This window comes from Leopardus geoffroyi, chromosome A2 (genome assembly GCF_018350155.1).
Source record: "Leopardus geoffroyi isolate Oge1 chromosome A2, O.geoffroyi_Oge1_pat1.0, whole genome shotgun sequence".
In the NCBI taxonomy this organism is placed as follows: Eukaryota; Metazoa; Chordata; class Mammalia; order Carnivora; family Felidae; genus Leopardus; species Leopardus geoffroyi.
This window is the reverse complement of record NC_059331.1, coordinates 151,103,237-151,122,767: the sequence shown is the minus strand read 5'-3', so window position 1 is coordinate 151,122,767 and position 19,531 is coordinate 151,103,237. Positions and strand designations below refer to the sequence as shown.

Below are 19,531 nucleotides of genomic sequence, written 5' to 3'. Positions count from 1 at the left end.
CTAAACTCGGCAACCAGGATTCTTGCTGAAGGCAATCTAGGCGATCAGACATTACCTGGGGAATGGTGAAAAATGAGGAGCCCGCCCAAATTTGAGGGCGATCAGGATTGGAGGGTGGGGCTCCTGGCTAAAATGACTTGGTAGGATGCTTGCGAAAATTGGACAATGCAGAGAGGAGCAGGGAAGCTCCAGAGGCAGGGCCTAGATGAGGGTTCAGAGGAGCCCAACGAGAGCGAGAGCCGGGTCAAGGAGAGAGTGTCGCGACCCCGGAACAGCTGGCGACTCCCGCTCGGGGCGGAGACGCCCACTGCGCGGGCTGCCTGCAGGGGGCGCGCCGGGGGGCCGGAAGTGGCGAGGCCGCGCGGGGCGGAGGAGGTGCGCGCGGGGCCGAGCCGTGTCCCTCCGGCCTGCCAGGTGTGGGTGGGGTGTGGATCCGCGCAGCCGCCCCGCGCCGCCTCTCGGGCCCGCCCCGGAAGCCGAGCCGGAGGGGCGCGTGGTCCGGGACTCGGCTCCGCCCCGCCGTATCCCGAGTGACGGGGTCTCGAGCCTGCGGGCCCGGAGGAGGCGGTCACGGCCGTTCCCGGGGCCGGCGAGGCCTCACGTGGCTGCCCGCGTGCTTCCGCTCCGCCCTCGTCCCCCGCAGGTTGGCACGCGTCTCGCCGCGGCCCCGGTGGCGCAGGGTCCCCGAGAGCGGGGCGGGCCTTGCTTGGGGAGCGCCGGGCACGTCACGAGCCGGCGGGGCCGGGTTTCACCCAGGTAGCGCGGGCTCTGCCCGGCTTCGCGGGCTCCCCGCGCCCGGCCTCTGCGCTTCTCGGAGCCCCGGTAGCGCGGCGGCCCTTAGGTACAGGGTTCGGTCTGCAGCACCCGGCTGCGAGGCCTGGCTGGCCATTCCGTTTTTTTTTTTTTTTTTGTTTTTTTTTTTTTGGAACCTTGGGCACATTGCTGTCAGTTCCTCGTTTGTAAAAATGGGCTTGATAATATCTGCCTGCGGGTGGAATAAATGTCGGTGTGCCTGACTGCGGGGCTGTGTCTGCGCCTGGCGGTTAGCAGGGCTCGGGTAGTTGTGGGAACAGTCGGCTGTCATCACTGCCTGAATTTTGACAGCAACCAGGTACACTGGCCAAGCTCTGCCCTCTGGCCGGACAGGTTAGGATGACGTCATGCTCATTTTTTTTTTTTCTTAAGTTGTAAACAGTCTTCTAAGATGAGCAATAAATGACTGTGATTCAGAGAGGGATCGCTTATTCATGGTTGACCCTTTTCTAGGCAAACCTCTGCTCCAGTAAGAGCCTCCCTAGGCGGAGCTGGACTGCTTTCAGAGTGGACTGCCAAGTGGAAGGGTGAGACTTGCACCCCGAGTCCCTGGGTGGGGACTGAGCTGTAGGGGGAGGGGCTGTGGCGGTGGTAAGTGGGGGTGGGGAGAAGAGAGACCAGGTTAGATGAGACAGGCTGTCAGGACGCCTTCTGGATTACCTCCTTCCTGGATCAGGTCCTGTTGTGGTTCCTAATCCCTACTGCTGGCTAAAATCTGGCCACCCAGAAGTATTTTTGGATTAAGGGAGGGAGTGTTGGCCATTTAAACCTTGCGGGGACTCAAAATGGTCTTGGAGTTGTCTGTAACCACACTAAGGTAGAGGAAATGAGAAGTCTGGAGTTGGGGAGATGAGGGAGAGATCATGAGAGAGATTTTCAGGGTAGGCTAGGCACCCTGGGGACAGCGAGCATCTTGGATGGCAGGGAGAAGGGGAATGGGCCATCTTAGTCTCCTGGGGCCTGCTGTCCACCTCTGGCCTGTCCTGACCAGTAATTTCAGCTGGTGACTGGAAGTATTCCAGCTTATTAGAGCTCACTGGACTTTGTTCTTTGTAGGACTTCAAGCGTGACTCCCATGCAGGACAAACAGACCTAAAGGTCCCGGTCGGATGAGAGTGGGCTTCCCCGTCCTGAATTAGAAAAGCAGGTCATTAAGCCGGGGCCCTGACTCGTCTTCCTTCATGAGAGAAAAGAGAGATGGAAACCTTCAAATCTGGGGATAAAAAGAGGGTCCTTCCCACATGGATGACAGCCCAGGTGGCCGAGAAGAGAAAGGTGCCCGTGAAGACCCCGAAAGCGAGGACATCAGCAGCAATGCCAAGGGCTGCCGCCGCCGCAAGGTGGGACAACTTCTGGTCGGGGTCCTGGGGAATGAGGAGGGAGGGAGGGTTTGGAGGCGTTACAGTTGCTGGCGCTGAGTCTTGCCGTGCGGGCAGAACGGTGAAGTGGGGGGGTGGTTTCAGCCCCACAGAGGTGCGCGTGGCAAATCGGGAGGCCCAGGAATGGGACTCTTGCCCTCATTTTCTGCCCCCCTCGTGAGACCTGAGACCCGAGACCCGTCTGTCCCCATCTGTAGCATCAGGCCTTCCTTTCAGACTTCCTGCCACGAGGACTGTGTACTGCATGAGTGAGGCCGAAATGGTGGATGTCGCCCTGGGGATACTGATTGAGGTAAAGTCCACTGTGTCTCTTCTTACTCTCACGACCAGAAACCGGACTGGGCCCTTGGTTAATGGCAATAAAGGAGACGCCCTGCATTCTCAGTCGGCCTTGGGGAGCCCTGTCATCTGTCATCCCCCTTCGTCCAGCTGTCCCTTGTCTAGCGCTCCTCGTGCTCCCCTTGGCCTCTCCCCATGTGCGGTGTCACTGAATGTTTGGGGCTGGACACCTGGGGAGGGAGTGGTCGTGGGTGGGAGAGCAGCTCTCTCTGGGTGACTGTGTGTGGTATGTGGAGGGGACGGAAGTTTTTCACTGCTTACGTCCTCTGAAGGGTCTCAGGTGGGTGAGGTGACGTCTCAGCCGAATGCCACCCAAGTCTCCTGGCTTTTGAAGCGAATAGTAACTGCCACCTTAGTGTTGTGGAGTACTTTCTAGTTGACCAGGTGCTTTCCTAGGTTGTTGCCTCATTTAATCCTTGCAATAACCCGGTGATAGTGATTGCAGGTATTACTGTCCCCATTTTACAGATGAAGATATTAACACCCAGGGACTTTCCCATAGTTACACAGCCGATAAGTGACAGAACGTAGGCCCACACTCAAGTTTTGTACCCGTGGTCCTTACGTTCTGTCACCCCCACCTTTCCAGATACGCTTTTCCTACTTTTCTTTTCCACTCTGCCATTCCTCAGGCCCCTGCCTGCCTCTCTCCCAAGGGGGTCTTGACTTCTTCCGGAGCTGTGAGGGGTGGCCGGGGGAGGGGGGGTGGAGAGGGGGAGGCTCTGATTTGGGGCGGTGCTCAAGCCGGTCACACGCTTCACAGTGGCTTCCGCATGTGTTCTGCGTCGCCGGCGGTTATTTCATTCGGGAAATAGCACGATGTCTGTTTTGCCCCTCATTTCTCCTACCCGGCAGGCCCGGAAACAGGAACAGCCCTTGGAGCCACCGACTCCAGCTGGCGCTGATAAGCCGGAGCTGTCCCGGGCCCACTCCGCTTTGTCACCGTCACCGAGCTCTCCTGGGAGGAGAAGTGAGGACGAGGACAATGAGAAAGACGCCCTTCCTCCAGGCCACAGCCCTCGGGGGCCCGCGGGGTCTGACTCTGCCCGCAGCAGAAGCCCCGAGGAGGACGAGGACATGTTAAAATACGTCAGGGAGATATTTTTCAGCTGAACGGACAGGCTTCCCAGGACTTTCTACCCAGAGCGCTGGAGGAAGCCGGCCTCCCCTCCCTCCCGGGGCCCGCCAGCCGCTCCCGCTCCTCCCTGGCAGGCAGTCACCTCCTTGGGGAGCTGCCCTGTTGAGTGTGTGCAAGTGAGGAATCCAAATGCGCTTCCGTCAGAATTTCTCCCTGCGCTCTGTGCCTTCTCCACTCGGAGGCCGTGGTTTTATTGGCCTTCCAGGTCCAGGGAAGGTGGGGACATGGTGGCCAAACTTATTGGAACCGAAGAGCCAACTTAATAATTTTCAACAAAAAAGAGGCATTGCTGCTAAGTGCACTGGAATCCCCACCGTCTGGTCCCCCTGATCTTCTCTCCCTAAGGAGGACGGCTGTTCTGAACACAGTCGTCCCCCCCCCCCCCCACGCCAGGCAGGTGCCCCGCCCACAGTGCTCTGCTCTGTGTGAGATCTTGAAACTCTGTGGGCAGATCGGAAGCCCCCCTCCCCCAGGCAGCCACCGTCCTGCCACTTGGAGGCTCAGCCTCAGTCCCTGGGCAGTTGTAAAGGAGCCCTGCGAAGACCCTAAAGACCAGATCACACCGGAGTCCGTGTTTCTGACTCTATTCAGTGTGGTTTTTGACAGGCACAGAATGAGGCAGTCATTTGCTGTATAGGTTTTCCAATATACAGGTGCTGAAAAATACAAACAGTTCCCCAGTGTGTGAGCTGTGTTTATGTCCTTTCCAATTCTGGGTGGAGAAGTGAAGGCCTCGACATCTGTATGGAACCCCTCAGTTCTTTTCACCTTCCTCCTGCCCAGGGATTCGGCGTTTTGTGTTCCCAACTCCCAGGTCACATGCTGGGAACGATTTGCCAGCTGACGCCCCTGCTCTGTCTGGCTTCAGGTCTGGGAGACTTTTCAGGAGAACCTTCAAAGCCACCAAGGCTTGTCTTTGTGCCCACGTGTTCTGTCTTTAGTGACTCCCTCAGGGATCACTCGTGGGCCTTTGGGAGACGGGCTCATCACTTCACACCCACCGTGGGGAGGGGGAGCCTGCTAACCAGGGCCCCAGAGAGGCTGAGGTGCACTCTCTCATAACGTCCCCCCTTTGTTGCCATGAACCTTCACTCGGTTCCAGTGTGACATGTGGCTAATTATCCTAGAAATCAGGCCTCGTGATGAGAATCCTTATGTCAGTTAAAGGAGTTCTCGTGACAATGAGCTTTTTGTGGTGTGTCCTTGGGAACCTCGGAAGTCCCAAAGGATGGACGGCCCCACGCTAACAAGCCGCAGGTACCGCGGCTGCCACTGCTGCGCCCTTGGCCTTCTCGGCACTGGGTACCCCCACCTCCTCCGCGGTGGGTCCCGTCTGCCAGAGCTTGAGGCCGGCACTTGCTATGAAACAGGCTGAGAAGACATGCCAGCCCGTGAGTTTTCTGGCACCTTCTCTGAGCATAGTTCAAACTGAACTCTTGCCATCGTGAGCCTCTCGACAGAACTAGCAGCTGTCAAGCTTGACCTTGTCCTCTGCTCTCTGAGGGAACACACACGTGGCCATAAGCAAGAGGAGGAGTAAGGCCTGGGCAGTGCCCAGAGCCAGAAACCCAGGCTCCAGGAGGGAGAGCCGGATCCACTTCCACATGTAGGTGAGGAAGAGGCCCAGGCCGCTGGCCAGCAGCATGGAGGACGTCGCCAGGAAGCACCCCGCCAGCCGCCACTCTGCCTCGTTACTGTTGCACCAGGCCAGGAAGAGGGGCAGGGGGACAAAGAGAGTGAAGACCAGGGCCCCGTACACACCGAGCCTGGCCAGGGCCAGGCCGACCCGCGGCACCCCCAGGGCCTCCAGCTCAGGGAACTGGTGGCACTGGAGGGAGCCGGTGCCCTCGTTCCACAGGCAGAAGTTGTAGAAGCCGATTCTGAGGTTGGGCGAGTCCACGAGGTTGCCGGCCTTCCAGAGGAGAGCATAGAACAGCAGGAAGATGACCGCCACCGTGACTGTCATGATGCCCAGGAACAGCAGCTGCTTGCCCCGCCTTGGCCTTAGGACGGTCATCGTCTCCTGCCCTTTTGCAGGGCTGCCTTCCGGGGCACCTGAGGGAAGTCACACCCGTGAATGTCCGGCCTCCCTCCCGGTTTCCTCACAAGCTCGCCTTCTCCCTTCTGGAATCCCATAAACACCTGTGGCAGCCTTCCCTCCAACCCCAGCGGGAACAAGAAGTCAGAGGGAGCCTGCAGGCGGGATGCACTTGGTAAGTCACCGCGAGCCCCCTCTCCGGCCTCATTCAGGAGGAGGGGCTCCCCCCCCCCCCCGGCTGCCGCTGCGTGCCGGAAAGCGGTGACAATGATGGATGCCCTTTGAACAAAGGCTTTGCTGCCCTTTAAACACCACAAGCCCCTGGAAATGTTTGTGAGGGAGTTTCTCAGATCCTTTCGAGGGTGGGTTTGTCTGGGGTGAGGGAGGAGGCTCGCTGTCCCTGGGGGCCTGAAGGAGGAGGAAGGCGTTAGAGGCACAGGGGCCCCCCCAGGGGGCGCTGTGGGAACTACTGTCAATGGGCCACAGACCCGGCACATCAGAACTTCCAGGTTGGGGTGGGGCACTGGTGTGTTCTAGAAGCCCTGTGTTCTAACACAAGCTGGGGGTGGGGGGACGAGGTCTGCTAGACTTCTCCGGGAGCTTACCTGCCCTGCTCTGGGAGTCATTACTTGGTGAAGGCAAGGGGCCACCTGCTCATGAAATCACACAGTAGCACTCGCTACCTTTTAAGTGTCTCTGATTTTTTTCCTGAGAACAGGAATCATAGAAATCTTGGAAAATAATACGTAAAAGAAAAAAAATACATAAAAAATAACCTCTTATCCCACCACGTACGTAGAACCACTAATTTCTTACCAATATTTTTTTCCTATGCGCTGATGTGTTTTTAAATAGTCACACTGTTGACCACAATGATTTTCTCGCTGAATATTATGCACATTTTTCAAAGCTGTTACATAGTCTGCAAAAACATGTTTAATGGCTGTGTGATATCCATCACGCCATTAGACAGCTTGTTTCCATTTTTACCATTATAAGTGACAGATAAGGAAGATGTTTGTATGATTCTTGGTTGGAATCTGATTTTTCCTTCAGCTAGATATCTAAAGTGGAGCCAAAGGTAGAAATACTTTTGAGTGATCTTATTGCATATTGCCAAATTGATCCGCAGAAAACTTAATTGTAGTCCCCGTAAAATAGCGTACACCGTCCTCATCGTATTTGAACAGTCTTTTCACTATGATTTTAATCAGAAGGACTTCTCCAAATTGCTCTTCTACCACAGTAGTCTGCCTGCGATACTTTTGTATTTGTAAAGTTTCCACTACCGAACAAAATAGCCATTTGCATGCCAAAGTGCCGCTAGCCTTCCAAGACACCAGGTGCTGGGGACAAAGGACGGAGGGCCATCCTGTCAGTGCACCCAGCCTGGGGCGCCAGGTGGTTTCCTGCAGCCAGCTAGCGGTGGCCCCGGGGAGAGGCTCAGGGGACGTGTCCAGCCCTGGGGGGCGGCTTCTGAAGGGAGCCCGTGAGAGGAGCAGCCGCTCCCTCGTTCCCTCCGCCGGCTGGAAGGAAGGTGCGTCCCACCACATCCCATCTCTGTTCTGCTAGAACAGGAAGTGCCCCGAGGGAGAAAGAGAACAAGTGTGAGGGAAGAGGAGATGGGCCCCGCTGAGGGAGAGGGTGCTGCACCAACTACCACAGACTGGGCAGCTTATAAACCACAGACTTTTATTTCCCCCAGCTCGGGGGGCGGGGGCTGAGAAGTCCAAGATCAAGGGACTGGCTGATTTGGTGTCTGGTGTGCCCCCTTCTTGGTTCGTAGAGGGACATCCTTCCCCAGTGTCCTCACATGGTGGAAGGGACAGGAAGCTGTCTGGGGCACCTTTATTTTTCTCTGGGACCTCTTTCACAAGGGCACTGATTTCATTCATGAGGGCTCTGCTCTCAACCTCATCACCTCCCAAAGGCCTCACCTCCTACTGTCATCACCTTGGAGGTTAGGTTTCAACGTACGAAATTTGAAGGACACAGCGATTCACTCTATAGCAGGTGGCTCCCTTCAGAAGACCTGAGTCAGTGCAGACAATGAGAATAAAGATTTGTCAGCAAGCAACTCCTTTGACCGAGAGCCGGGACAGCACCTTGCGGGGAGGCCGGTGCCCGTCAGAACAGAAACATACACCTGTGCCTGCAGTGAGGTTTTGAACTCCTGTCGCCACCGTCCACCAAGGGCCTCTGCCCCTGGCTTCTTCTTCAGGGGAGCTCGGCCAGGAAGCACCGAGGTGGCAGAGAAGGGCCATCCCGTGGAGGCCCTGGGACCTCCCGTACCCCCCTTGCAACAGCAAGGCTTAGCAGGTGTGGAAAGGTGTCTTTGGTCCATGCGTTGTGAGAGTAGCATAGCCGAAGTTCTAGCTGGCCCAGCCCGCGGTGCGGGAACATCCCCAGCAGTAGGTGTTCTGTACGGTTTTCGTATTTCACAAATGCTTGTAGAAACCTGTATCTACGTTTTTAGTGGGTTTAGGTGTTTCAGGGTGCGGGATGGATTTCCAGGGCTGGAACCCCGATTTGTGCACGTGTGCCGTAGCAGATGAGCTTTGACTTGCCTCCGTTGGTTGGGAGTGCGGGTGGCCTTACGTGGATGTTCCCTCTTCTTGCCCCTGTTTCAGGCCTGTTATACTTGGGTTCAAAAAAATCGCTATTTTTAAGCATTTTTGACTTGAAGACAGAGCCAGGTTCAAAAGGCGTGGCGGCCTGAGGACATCGTATCAGCCAACTCTGGCTGTGGCTCCCAGGTGACCGGCCTTTGTTTTTGACTTCCTGCCTTTCTCTCAACTGCCCTTTGGGAGGGTTTCAGTAGAGAGTGAAACAAAAGAGAACCGGACCTGGGAAGCCCAGGAGCACAAATATGGGGAAAGTGGTCGCCCCTGGTTCCCCTTCTTCTCCCCGGTCTTTATAGGCACAGAGTTCAGCTCCACCGCCTGGAGCTTGGGGCTCAGCGCCACTGGGCAACTTTGAACTTGTACTTAATTCTCCGTAGGGGGCGCCTGCTCCCGGTGCCCTCCACTCTGGCTGTGCTCAGGCGGCCCCCAACCCCTTCTGCCCTCTCTCTCAGTCTCCCTGAAACTCCTGAGGTCTTGCCCTGCCCCCTGCCTCCAAATCCTACTGATCCCTGCCCCCTTTATCCACTTGGCCGTCCATCTTATCTTCTGAACGGTGCCTGACACACAGAAGGAAATTCTTGTTAAGAAAGAAGAAAGGAAGAGGGGGGAGAGAGAGAGAGAATGAAAGATGGAAGGAAGGAAAGAAAGAAAATTAAAGAAAAAGTAAAGCCAAGCCCTGTGGTACCCCTCAGTTATTGCGCGTGTACATCTTGTGTGCGTGTCCTGACAAGCCAGCAGGCTTCCTGAGGCGAGGGGCGTGTTTCGTGTGTCAGACACACTCAGCACGGCGCTGGGCTGGCTGCTCCCCGTGTCCCGTCAGACATCCGGACAGACTTCAGGACCTCAGGGAGGCTGGTCGCCGCTTCTTCGTCTAAACATTTCGTAGAGGATGCCTCTGGACGTTCCGTTGGAAAACCCCATGGCGCTCTTCTCTGTTGTCCTAAGAGCCCACCCTGGCTTTCGTGGCTTTTGACAATCCACATAATCTCGTTCTCGCCACCACGAGCTTTTGAATTCCCTTTCGTGACGAGCCTTGCCTCCTTCAGAGGGTGAACCAGCAGGCTGCTGCGTCACTGCTGCCATTTTTAGCTGAACTTTTTCCTGTTTATAAGACAGCCACACGTGATGATTGTAGAAAAGTGGAAAAATATGTGAATGACCAAAACTCATCTGTAACTTTGGGTTGTAGAAACCACCACTCTCAATGCATTTCCTTCTGTCATGTTGTTTTACGCGGTCAGGCTCATGCGAATATATATGTGTGCATCCCGCTTTGTCAACATCATTACGGCGTGAGCGTGTCCCTATGTCACGAGAAGTGTTTCCTGCACGATGTTTTTCGTGGCTGCCCGTACTTTAGGACATTACTTTGTTAAGACTGGACACAACGCTGTGGCGATGTGTGTGAATCACCGTCCCTTACCGTTGGCACTTGCTTCTCAAGACGCCTCAAGTGCCATGGCTCTCCTGAGTCACAGAATCAAAAGGAACTTTACGAACTGTCCTAGTGCCTTCGTTCCCTTTCCCGGAGGCAGGTTTGTAGCTCCGGTCTCCATCTCCCGAGTATACTTGGCACCTGTCTGTGATCTGCGAGAATACCCGTCCACGTGATTGTATATATATATATATATATATATATATATATATATATACACACACAATATATGTATATATTGTATATGTTATATACACATATATTGTATATATATATATATATATATATACACAATATGTGTGTGTGTGTGTGTGTGTGTGTATATATATATATATATATATGTATATATATATATATACAGCCCCCCCTGCAACTGTCTCTCATGCCAGGCAACTGCTCACTCACCACCCGTGGAAATTCTACTTCGCTCATTAAGTGTTTGGTGAACTCTCAGAGTGAGCCCCGCGGAGGGGAACGGAGTACCCACAAAGAACGTCCCCTTCAGAGTCCCCCTCCAGGAGCGTGGGGACTAGACTGGAACTTCTGAGTTCTTCCACCGGGAATATATCGTATGTTCTACCTGGAGGGGTGTATATGTTCCGGAATGTGCTACCAAGGATGACTTCTGCCCAGGGTGCCCTCTTTCCACGGCAACATCAATGACAACCTGGTATTCTTCCTGCTCCTTTAGGAACAGGACACCTCGATACTGTCCCCTCTTGGACCTCTCCTGTTATCCTCGCCCCTCACTCCCTCCCTCAGCTTCGGCTACAGTGGCTTCTTCCTTATTTTCCAAGAACTTAAGGCAAGTCAGGACTTCCATGCTTGCCATTTTCTCTGCCTGGAATGCTCTTCTGTTATTACACGCCTCCCTTGGGCCTCTCTGCTCAACTGTCCCTTTCTTACGGAGGCCACCCCTGGTTAGCATCTCCACCTGTGACAACCCCTCCACCAGCCCCACGGCTCACACTGCCTGTGCCCCTTTCCTGCTCTCTCCCCATAGCTCTGGTGCCATCTAACATTCTCAACATTTCTTGTCCCCCCCCGACCCCGGTCCCCAGTAGACTGTAACCTCCATGAGGGCAAGGACTTGTATCTGCTGCTCATTTTTATGTGTCTGTGGTTAGCTGGTCTGTTTATCTGTCAAAGACCTATCTTTCACTGTTAACGTCCCCCACACCCGGGACCACAGGCCACACGGGAGGCACTCAGTAAAAGTCTGTTAGAGGACACGCCGGTGACTGAATGAACGTCAGCAACGGCACATAGAGTTGCTCAGACCCCTCCCTGTGTCGATTTTTTCCATCTGCTTCCCTGTCCTGGTCCTCCTCCTTCTGGCCCCTCCCTCTTCTTCCCGGTTTCTAAATGTGAGCTCTCTACAGGACTCTCCTCTCTCTCAGATACGTCACGTAGGCCTACAGCTGTGAGAGCCGCACACCGAGAGCCCCGACAACGGACACGAGATGTGGGGACAGCGGAGGTCAAGGGCACACCCACGAGCGGTCCCTACCGGGGCCCCCAGGACCGCCTGGTAGAAACTGATGGTATCATTTTGTTGTCAGAACAGAACAGAAGCTTGAAAGAAAAAACGGCGAGCTGATGAGGTTGTTACTAGTTGTAAATTCATCTCCCGGCCTTCCTTTTCACTCGTGATTTAAGAGAGCTCTAGGGGACAACAGAGGGAAGAAGTTGCTTTGAGAATTCTCTTTGACCAGTGAAGGCGTTCAGGGAGAAATCGAGTTTGATTGAGAGTTTATTAATAGTTAAAAACAGATTTCAGAAGCTCTTTGGGCATTTACTCTGTGCCAGGCCCTGTGCCAAGCACTTAGTAGGTGCCATTTTATTAAGTTCTTACGACAACCCTGTGGGAGCAGGTTTACGACTGCCATCCCCATTTTCCAGAGGAGTAAAACTGAGGCTCGGTAAAGGTCAGGAGCTTCCCCAAGGTCCCCCGGCCAGTGGACAGTGACAGTCCATCAGGCAGGCGGGTCGTAATCATCTAGAACCTGCCTCCACTGAATTGTGCGCGTGCCCGCTGAGGCCTGGCGGACGCTGTTGTCGTTATTGGCTCTTCGTGTGGTGGAGACCATGTGGAATGAGTGTTCTGGGCATACACTCTGCAGCTGTGTGTCCTGGGTTCCAATCCCAGTTCTACCATTGACTTAACATCCCAGCGCCTAACATTCCCATCTGTAAAATGGCTGCAATAGAATTTATCTTGTAGCTTATGTACAGCACGTGGAACGTGACCTAGTAAGTCCTGTGTCAGTCATTATTGTCAAGGAGAAGAAACTGGAACTCGGGGAAGGGAGCCCGGCCGCGGTGTGGCCCTAGAGGAGACAGACGGTGCCTGCGTCCAGTAGCCGAGCTCCGCTAGGGGACCTGCGTCCCAGGGAGCTGTCTTTTGTGCCCTTGGACGCTGATGTGGCTGCCACAGGTGGTGGGGAAGGGCGTGAACCTGCGGGGGGGGGGGGGGGTGTCGAGCGCCCTGGCTCAGGGCCTGTGAGCTCGAGCAGCACCCGAGCAGCACCCCGCTTGGCCTCCGGCACCTGCTCCCTGTCCGGACCCCGTCGCTGGCCTGTCCCCGGGGGCTGTGGCGAGACTGAGGTGTGGCAACTGTCTCCACGCCCGCCCGTAGGCTGGATGCGCTGGGCCCACCGGGCCGCTCTGACAACTGGAGCTCTGACTGTGGACAAAAGGGAGGTGAGGGAAGAGCGAGGGGAGGGGGGCTGGGGGTGCGGCATCAAGGGGGAGAGAGCAGCAAAGCGGGGGGAAGAAAGCGTCCGGATAATGCCAGAACAGGGTCTGAGCCGAGCAGCGCAGGACAGGGTGGCTGGCGGTGTGGGTGCGGCTCTGACAGAAATAAAAAGGGAAGAAGAAAGGGAAATGTGTCATGTTTCCTTTGGCAGAAGCATGAGCCCAGGTTCTTATTTTTCACAACCGGCCTGCGCTGGTGCGTCCCAAAGGTGCGGAGGTGCCCCCGGGGGTCGCGCCGCGCTCTGAGGACGGCCAGGCCGGAGGGCAGCTTTGTAGGCAGCGCGTGACATTTGGGTTTGCTTGCCTGTGCCAGGGAAACAAAAAGCAGCTTCACCAGCAGAAGCACGACCACGCCACGAGACCGCCACGCAGGGTCAAAACCATCCGTCTCCAGACCTCCACGAACACCGAGCCACGGACGTGGGCCGTTTCAGCGGTTCCGTGAATGTTAACTAGCTCTTTGTTCGTTTGTTTTGTTGCTTGTTAGCCTCGGCGGCGGACAGATGATGCAGCTGGGAACGAGGGTCAAAACATAAAAAATCTAGAAGGAGAAAAAATCCTTCACCACAAGAACGCGCCTGCGTCTTGGACCCGTCCTTACTTGGTGTTTTTGTTTGTTTAATGTTTAAACATTTTTTTTTAATGTTTATGTTATTCATTTCTGAGACAGAGACAGAGTGTGAGTGGGGGAGGGGCAGAGAGAGCAGGAGACACAGAATCGGAAACAGGGCCCAGGCTCCGAGCCGTCAGCACGGAGCCCAACGCGGGGCTCGAACTTACTAACTGTGAAATCACGACCTGAGCCAAAGTCAGATGCCCAACTGACTGAGCCACCCAGGCGCCCCTCCTCACTTGCTTTTTAGTGGCGGGACTCCACAGCTAGCTTATGGGAAGCTAAGGACCCAGAGCAGAGTTTGAGGGTAAGTAGTACCAGAAGGTAGAACAGCCTTTGGCTGTCACTCTTGGTTCTCCTGCCCAGCTCTCTCCTGCAATCCCGATAGACATTCACAGCCCCCTTCTACTGAGGAGGCCGGGGTTTCATCTTGTGACTCCATGAAAGGCACATCTTGGAGAGTTCCTTGAGCCGTAGGCCCTGTGGAATCAGTAGCTCTCAGGGCAAACCAGGAACCTGGCCTCACTGAGCTTGCCTTCCGGTTGAGGACACAAACACCAGTGGTGTACTTTTAAAAAGACCGTTCCAAGTTTTGAAAAGATTTGGGAAGGAAACCAACAGGATGAAACAAAGGAGAGAAGGTGCTGGAAGCCGTGAGTCTAGATTAGTGGGTCAGGGAAGGCCTGTGTGCAGAGGAGACATTTGTTTGAGGCCCGAGGGATGTGACAGAGCCATCCCAAGTTGGGCCTGGGCAAGAGCCCTCCAGGGAGACAGTGCAGCTGTTATAAACACCGGGGCCTGGGAGAGGATCAGATTTCTGGGGCCGGGGTGGCTGCAGCCCCGTGACTGAGGGGAGGGGACCCAGGTCCCTGGGGGCCTTGTAGGCCAGGGTGAGAGGTGTGGATTTCATCGCTCGACCCGAGCGTCCCTCTTCCCTCAGACGCGAGGCTCTAGGCTCCCAGACGGCAGTGGGCTGAGCACACAGACAGATCTGTGAGCCGGGACAGACGCGCGGAGGCCAGGGGTCACCTCACACCCGTCCTGCCGGCTGGGCCCTCGGCAAGCACCGAGGCCTACTTGGACGTGGCCGGCACGCAACCGTTGGAAGAAGGGGAGGCAAAGAATAATAGACCCAAAGACTTGGACCTTCAGTTTTGCAAGAGGTCTTTAGAGAGAGAGGCTTCTTCCCCGGCAAGCTTGTAACACCTCGGAAAGGGCTTCAAAACACATGCAGATTAACTCAAAGAAAGCAGATCACAGCTAAGTTGAGTAGCAGACGCTAGGGGCCCTCCCCCTCTACCCTTCAAGGCCAGTTTCGGGAACCTCGGAAAGCCAGTCTTCGGTCACTCTGACGAGTCTTTGCCTCATCACCCTGCTGGCGTCAGCTGTGGCCTCTGCCTCCCGGTTGTCCGGCTGCCTGAGGAGGGGGCCGAGGCTGCGGTTCCTGCCGCTCTCTGCTCTGCCCGGGGACTTGGCCGTTGGTACCCCCACCACCCGACTTCTGCCCAGCGGACAGAGGGTACCTCTCCACAAAAGCGCGGGGGACCCAGGGCTCACCTCCCAAAGTCTGTTGAAGTCCAGGTTTGGGCTGACAAAGTGAATTCCTGTACTGGGACCACAAAATGGAGGCGGCCCTGGTGGCCCAGCCCGTGTCACAGTTCTAAGCCTAAGTCATGTGAAACACCTGTCGGGGAAACCCAGCCCCCCCCCCCCCACCCCAGCAAAACAGGACCTGCCTGCCTTTTAAGGAAACCCCCACCTCCCGGCCAATCATGCCCATTCTTTCCCACGTTGCTGCTTCTCTACACAACTGGCTCTTGCCCCAAATCCTGCCAGACTGCTCCATGCTTGGGAGGCGCTGTACTCCCCCAATCCACAGCTTGTCTTCCCTCAAATGAAGGAAGGGTAAACTCATCACTCAATTGTTTCCGTTTTGTCCTTTGACAGGGTTGAGAACGCTGAGGTGGCGTGACCCAGGGGCACCAAGTACAGCTCTGAAGATCTCAGTTGCTAATGAGAACATACGGCCCACGTGCCGGAAGATGACATTTGCAGACGCTTGTTAACGCTTGTGAAGTCACTTTCGGGCGTACCATTTTGAGGCCTGTGGCAGGCTAGAGTCACTGAAGTAGTCATGGTACCCAGCTCCCGGGTAGATTCCTAGAGATGACGGGGGCGAGATTGGGCCCCAGCCCCCAGAACGGTACCCCCCCAGGGCTACCGGGATGGACAGCTCAAGAGTGGAGTGTCTCAGAAAAGCCACACATACGGGGTTAATACGTGACCAAAGTATTAGAGTTTGCTGGAAGGTTTTTCACGAACGGGTGTGGAAGCCGTCGATTAGCTTCCTGAAAGCAAAACTAGTTTAAGTCCTCATGTCCACCTCACATACCAAAATGAACGTCATATGGATCCAAGAGTGAAATGCCATGAACAGAGGGAAAAAAAGATCTAAAAACAAGTCAAGATTCGATTACGAATGAGAAGGAACACTTTGAGCTTAAAAGCAAACTGAAATTACAAAAAAAAAAGTGCAGATTTAACTATTTAAAAGAAAGACACATTTCCGTATAACAAAAACAAACTAATAAAAGTAAAAGCCAACGAGTGTGGAAAGCATCTGCAACAGATATGAAATGATTAATTTTACCAACATGTCAAATATTCATACAAACGAGTAAGAAAAACATTAACCGTCCGTCAAAACGGACAAGGAACAAAGAGATTTCAGGAAAGGACTGCCAAGTAGGTAAGTGTAGCTGTCATACTTTCTACCAAATGTGTGGGCGTTTTCCTCCACCAAGCAGTTCTCCGTGACACCAGCGGGTGTCCTACTATTTAAGCCAATTCTGACATTATCTACAGGAAGAGAGTGTCAGATCCTGGGGCTAAGGGTTCAGTCCCCAAAGCCGTCTCCCCTTCCTCCTTCCTGGCTCCTGACCAAGGCTTAGTTACCTGGGCCCGACTGGCGAAATGAATCCCTGGGTGTTGGTGACTGAATCTCCAGCCAGTCTGCCTCCCTGGAGGTTGTGGGGGGTGGGGCTAAAAGTTCCGACCCTCTAATCACAAGACCCTCTAATCACAAGGCTCTTTCTCCCACAAACAAACCCCGTCTATAGGGACTTTCCAAAAGTCAGCTCATTAGCATAAACCCAGACGTGGCTGGACGGAGCTTGTTAATGAATAAAGAAGACATCTTTATCGCTATTCATTCACACTTCTAAGTGTTCCAAGGGTTTTAGGAGCTCTGTGCCAGCAAGGGCAACAAAGTCCAAATATATATTCTTATTATATAAATCACTATATCTCATTAACTAACATGAGAAAAAACGTCTATGCCTTTGTAGCACAAGCAAAGAAAAGCCAAGTCAAATAACCTGTGAGTTTCCGTATCAAAACTGCGGCTAAGAACTTTGGATGGCACCTAGCTCATGGCAAGGCTAGCCTTGTCATACGGTGACGGTGACAGTGGCCCAAGTGACCCGTAAACATTTGCGCAAACTTTCCAGGAGGCGATTTGGCAATATGCATGGAAACCCTTAAAACTAAAAGATAGTCCAATCTTTTTGGCCTGGTAATTCCACTTAGGGGTTTACCCCAAGGCAGCAATCAGAAATGCAATCAATGGTCTATACACAGGAATGTTCATCACCACATTTTGCAAAAAACAGGAAGCAGCTTGAATGTCCACCATTGGAATTAAACTGTGATGCACCAAAGTGGTGAGACTGCAGACTTTAGAAAAGCCAGTCTAAAATCACACTAATAGAGTATGACTGGAGGAAGGAGACTAAGGGAACATTCTAAAATGTTAATGCATCTGTCTCTGGGTGGTGGCATTGTGAACAACTGTTCTCTTTTTGCCTGAAAAACATTTCCAGAATTATGTGTTGCATTTATGTAAAAGTGAAATGTAGAAAACAAACACAAACGGACTTCATGATCAGGTAGGGTAAGGCAGGAGTCGGCTGGCGAGAACCTGAGAAAGGGGATTACGTGCAGAGTCGAAAGGGATGTCTTATGAACAGATTCTTAGGTCTGGGGCTTGGCGAGGGTTGGGGTGTAGGAAGAAGATACTGAGAAATGCACATTAGTTGTCAGGAGTCGAGAAGGAAAGAAGGAATCACATAATGTGTATGTGTGTGTGTGTGTGTGTGTGTGTGTGTGTGTGTGTGCGTGTGTGTGTGTGTTTCCCAAAGGAACCTTTGATTTTACAGGTGAAGTATAACAGAAGTTATTAAGGAAACAGTCCGTATTTAAGAAAATATTTTAAGATCAGCACTGGCAGGCATGAGAAGCACTGTAGTCTAATAACATAGGCTCTGAATATGTTAGACCCTGTTCAATTCTGAGTCAAGAACACGGGTCTTTCTGACAATCTCAACTTGCGGTGTATGTTTTAAGCACTCAGGGTGTTTCTGTAACTCGGAATAGTAATAGTTGAGCCACTTCGAGTCAGTGACCTGCTTCTGTCTGGCTGCCCATTTCTGATGAGCAACCCGCCCCGCGGGCCATAAACATCTATTTGCACAGACTTTGCAACACCCTGTCGCCAGGTTATCCCTGTGTGTGTGTGTTTTTTAAGTTTTTTTTAGTGTTTATTTATTTTTGAAAGAGAGAGCAAGCAGGGGAGGGGCAGAGAGGGAAGGAGGCACAGAATCCGAAGCAGGCTCCAGGCTCTGAGCTGTCAGCACAGAGCCCGACCCGGGGCTGGAACCCAGGAACTGTGAGATCATGACCTGAGCCGAAGTGGGACACTTAACCGACTGAGCCACCCAGGCGACCCCATTGCCGTGTGTTTCTAACCGGGTGTGCTGGCAGTCCCCTCACCATCTTGGGGGCCGCAGCCCCCCAGGATGATGGTGGCGGGAGCCGAGGGAAGGAGGGCAGAGCGGCACCCGAAGTCACTGGGGGTGGGGTGGGGGGGGGGCGGGTGTGCGGACACGGCCAGGCGGCGTGGCCCCGCTAGAGCGCGAAAGGCCGGAGCCCACGCTGAGCCCAGACGCAGGCCAGCTGCGCTCCACGCAGGGTGGGTACTTACGAGCAAGAAGAGGCAGAACGCACAGGCGCTCGTAAAGAGGACGGGCAGGGAGTCAGGTTTAGCGGAGTCTCCTTTCTCGCTGGCTTCCTAACGCCAGGCTCCGGAGACGGAGCCGAGGCCGGTGGAGACGGGAAGGGCGGCCGAAGGCCGGCCCGGGCTTCCCACCCGCTCGCGCTTGCAGTTGTGCCCAAGTAAACAGCTCGCTGAAGGTCAGGGCACTGATGCTGCCGACTGGTGTCACATCAGCTGATTTCACTTTCATTTCCTCACTTGCCGGTGGCTCGTGACTTTTCAGAAAAAGGGAACGTAAACAACGTTGTTGTTGTTCACCAGATCGCGTACTTTACCCACGCCCGAGCCGCCCGACCAGTTGACCCAAGGAGCCAGGTAAGGGTCCTGACGCTCTCACACGACAGCTCCGGAAAGGGAACTGCCCAGGACACTCTCAAAGCTCCCAGTGATTTAGACTCCGAGTAAACACGACCTCCAGTTTTACTCAGAAGGGGCCTTTAAGATCATCTGGTCTAAGATCCCGGACCCGGGTCCCCCCCCACCCCCACCCCCACCCCCCACTGGGAAGCACTCAGGCCCTCTGTCCCCTCCTTTTCAGGAATCTGTGCTTCTCTGGCCACAAAACCTTGTGGGTTTAGCGTCCTCACAGGGGGTGTTTGGGCCCGTGCTGGAGCAGCGGGAACATCTCTTCCTTCAAAATAAGAGCAGAACCAAGCTTTTATTTTGTAACCACAGGGGCTCCCGGCCAGAGTTTAAAAGTTGCTTCCTTTGCCCACATGACCAGCTGGGAACTCCAATTTGGAGCCAGGCTTGGTTAAGTCAGTAGAAGCTGCCCTAGTAATACTGCAGAACGCCTGGCCTGGCGGGTTTCTTCGGGTTCCTCTTCCCTCCCCCCCCCCCCCCAGGAGTTCTTTGAACTGCCACATGTTTTCCCCTTTGGAGTTCCTTTAAACTCAAACCCTAGAAAGATGAGGTCTGATGAGGCTTTGGGGCCAGGGCTCCCAGCTACAGAGGAGCAAATTATTTAACCAAGCTGAGTGTGAGTTTCTCACCCGTGAAATGGAAGCGTGGCTGTTGTGGGAACCCAGAGAGAGTGTGAAAGTGCTGGGCACTCAGTGCTGGGCAGGTCATGATGGCAGCTGTTATTAGGGGAGGGGCAGAGGGAGAATCCCAAGCAGGCTGACAGCCCCACCTCGGGGCTCAGTCTCGCAAAGTGTGCCTTGATGACCTGAGCTGAAGTCAGAGTCGACCGCTGGACCAACCGCCCAGGCGCCCCCGCATTTGTTACTATTTAAAAGCAGAATTTCTAAATATTGAGAGTAACCTTCTTGGTAATGCCTTC

The 19,531-nt window shown here is 54.2% G+C and overlaps 2 protein-coding genes and 2 long non-coding RNA genes across 22 annotated transcripts in view; 3 read left to right on the top strand and 1 right to left on the bottom strand.

Moving 5' to 3' along the window:
* Positions 1–357: 357 nt before the first annotated feature.
* On the top strand, positions 358–4,354 carry CYREN (cell cycle regulator of NHEJ). Of its 9 annotated transcripts, none has more exons than XM_045495747.1 (5): positions 358–414; positions 1,267–1,340; positions 1,870–2,153; positions 2,409–2,484; positions 3,387–4,354. In XM_045495747.1, the coding sequence occupies exons 3-5, from the start codon at positions 2,011–2,013 to the stop codon at positions 3,642–3,644; spliced, it is 477 nt and encodes a 158-aa protein (XP_045351703.1). In that variant the 5' UTR covers positions 358–414; positions 1,267–1,340; positions 1,870–2,010; the 3' UTR covers positions 3,645–4,354. The 9 variants fall into 9 exon arrangements, with proteins under 9 accessions (XP_045351703.1, XP_045351708.1, XP_045351702.1 ...); XM_045495752.1 differs by lacking the exon at positions 358–414 and adding an exon at positions 479–643 and having other exon boundaries at positions 1,997–2,153; XM_045495746.1 differs by lacking the exon at positions 358–414 and adding an exon at positions 479–643.
* Positions 4,238–18,716, bottom strand: TMEM140 (transmembrane protein 140). Of its 5 annotated transcripts, none has more exons than XM_045495755.1 (3): positions 18,178–18,716; positions 7,645–7,739; positions 4,238–5,724 (listed from the first exon to the last, which is right to left on the bottom strand). In XM_045495755.1, the coding sequence occupies exons 2-3, from the start codon at positions 7,655–7,657 to the stop codon at positions 5,132–5,134; spliced, it is 606 nt and encodes a 201-aa protein (XP_045351711.1). In that variant the 5' UTR covers positions 7,658–7,739; positions 18,178–18,716; the 3' UTR covers positions 4,238–5,131. The 5 variants fall into 5 exon arrangements, 4 of the variants coding, with proteins under 4 accessions (XP_045351711.1, XP_045351713.1, XP_045351712.1 ...); XM_045495757.1 differs by lacking the exon at positions 7,645–7,739 and adding an exon at positions 6,313–6,415; XM_045495756.1 differs by lacking the exon at positions 7,645–7,739.
* Positions 13,285–15,689, top strand: LOC123606913. The gene is made up of 2 exons (XR_006716564.1): positions 13,285–13,443; positions 14,077–15,689. It is a non-coding gene; the product is annotated as an uncharacterized LOC123606913 (long non-coding RNA).
* LOC123606912 overlaps positions 18,178–19,531 on the top strand; it is a 57,051-nt gene continuing 55,697 nt past the window's right edge. For 3 of the 7 annotated variants that reach the window (XR_006716561.1, XR_006716560.1, XR_006716558.1), the window contains exon 1: positions 18,473–18,564. This is a non-coding gene — a long non-coding RNA (uncharacterized LOC123606912). Of the gene's footprint in view, positions 18,565–19,531 lie in introns of all 7 variants that reach the window. The other 4 variants (XR_006716557.1, XR_006716563.1, XR_006716559.1 and 1 more) reach the window with 4 other exon arrangements.

Excerpts from the sequence above, each read along its gene's own strand:
- CYREN (XM_045495745.1), top strand. The coding sequence starts at position 1,001 with ATGTCGGTGTGCCTGACTGCGGGGCTGTGTCTGCGCCTGGCGGTTAGC. Across the intron at positions 1,147-1,266 it reads TCTGCCCTCTGGCCGGACAG|GCAAACCTCTGCTCCAGTAA; the intron begins GTTAGGATGACG and ends ACCCTTTTCTAG. Across the intron at positions 1,341-1,996 it reads GTGGACTGCCAAGTGGAAGG|GAGAGAAAAGAGAGATGGAA; the intron begins GTGAGACTTGCA and ends GTCTTCCTTCAT.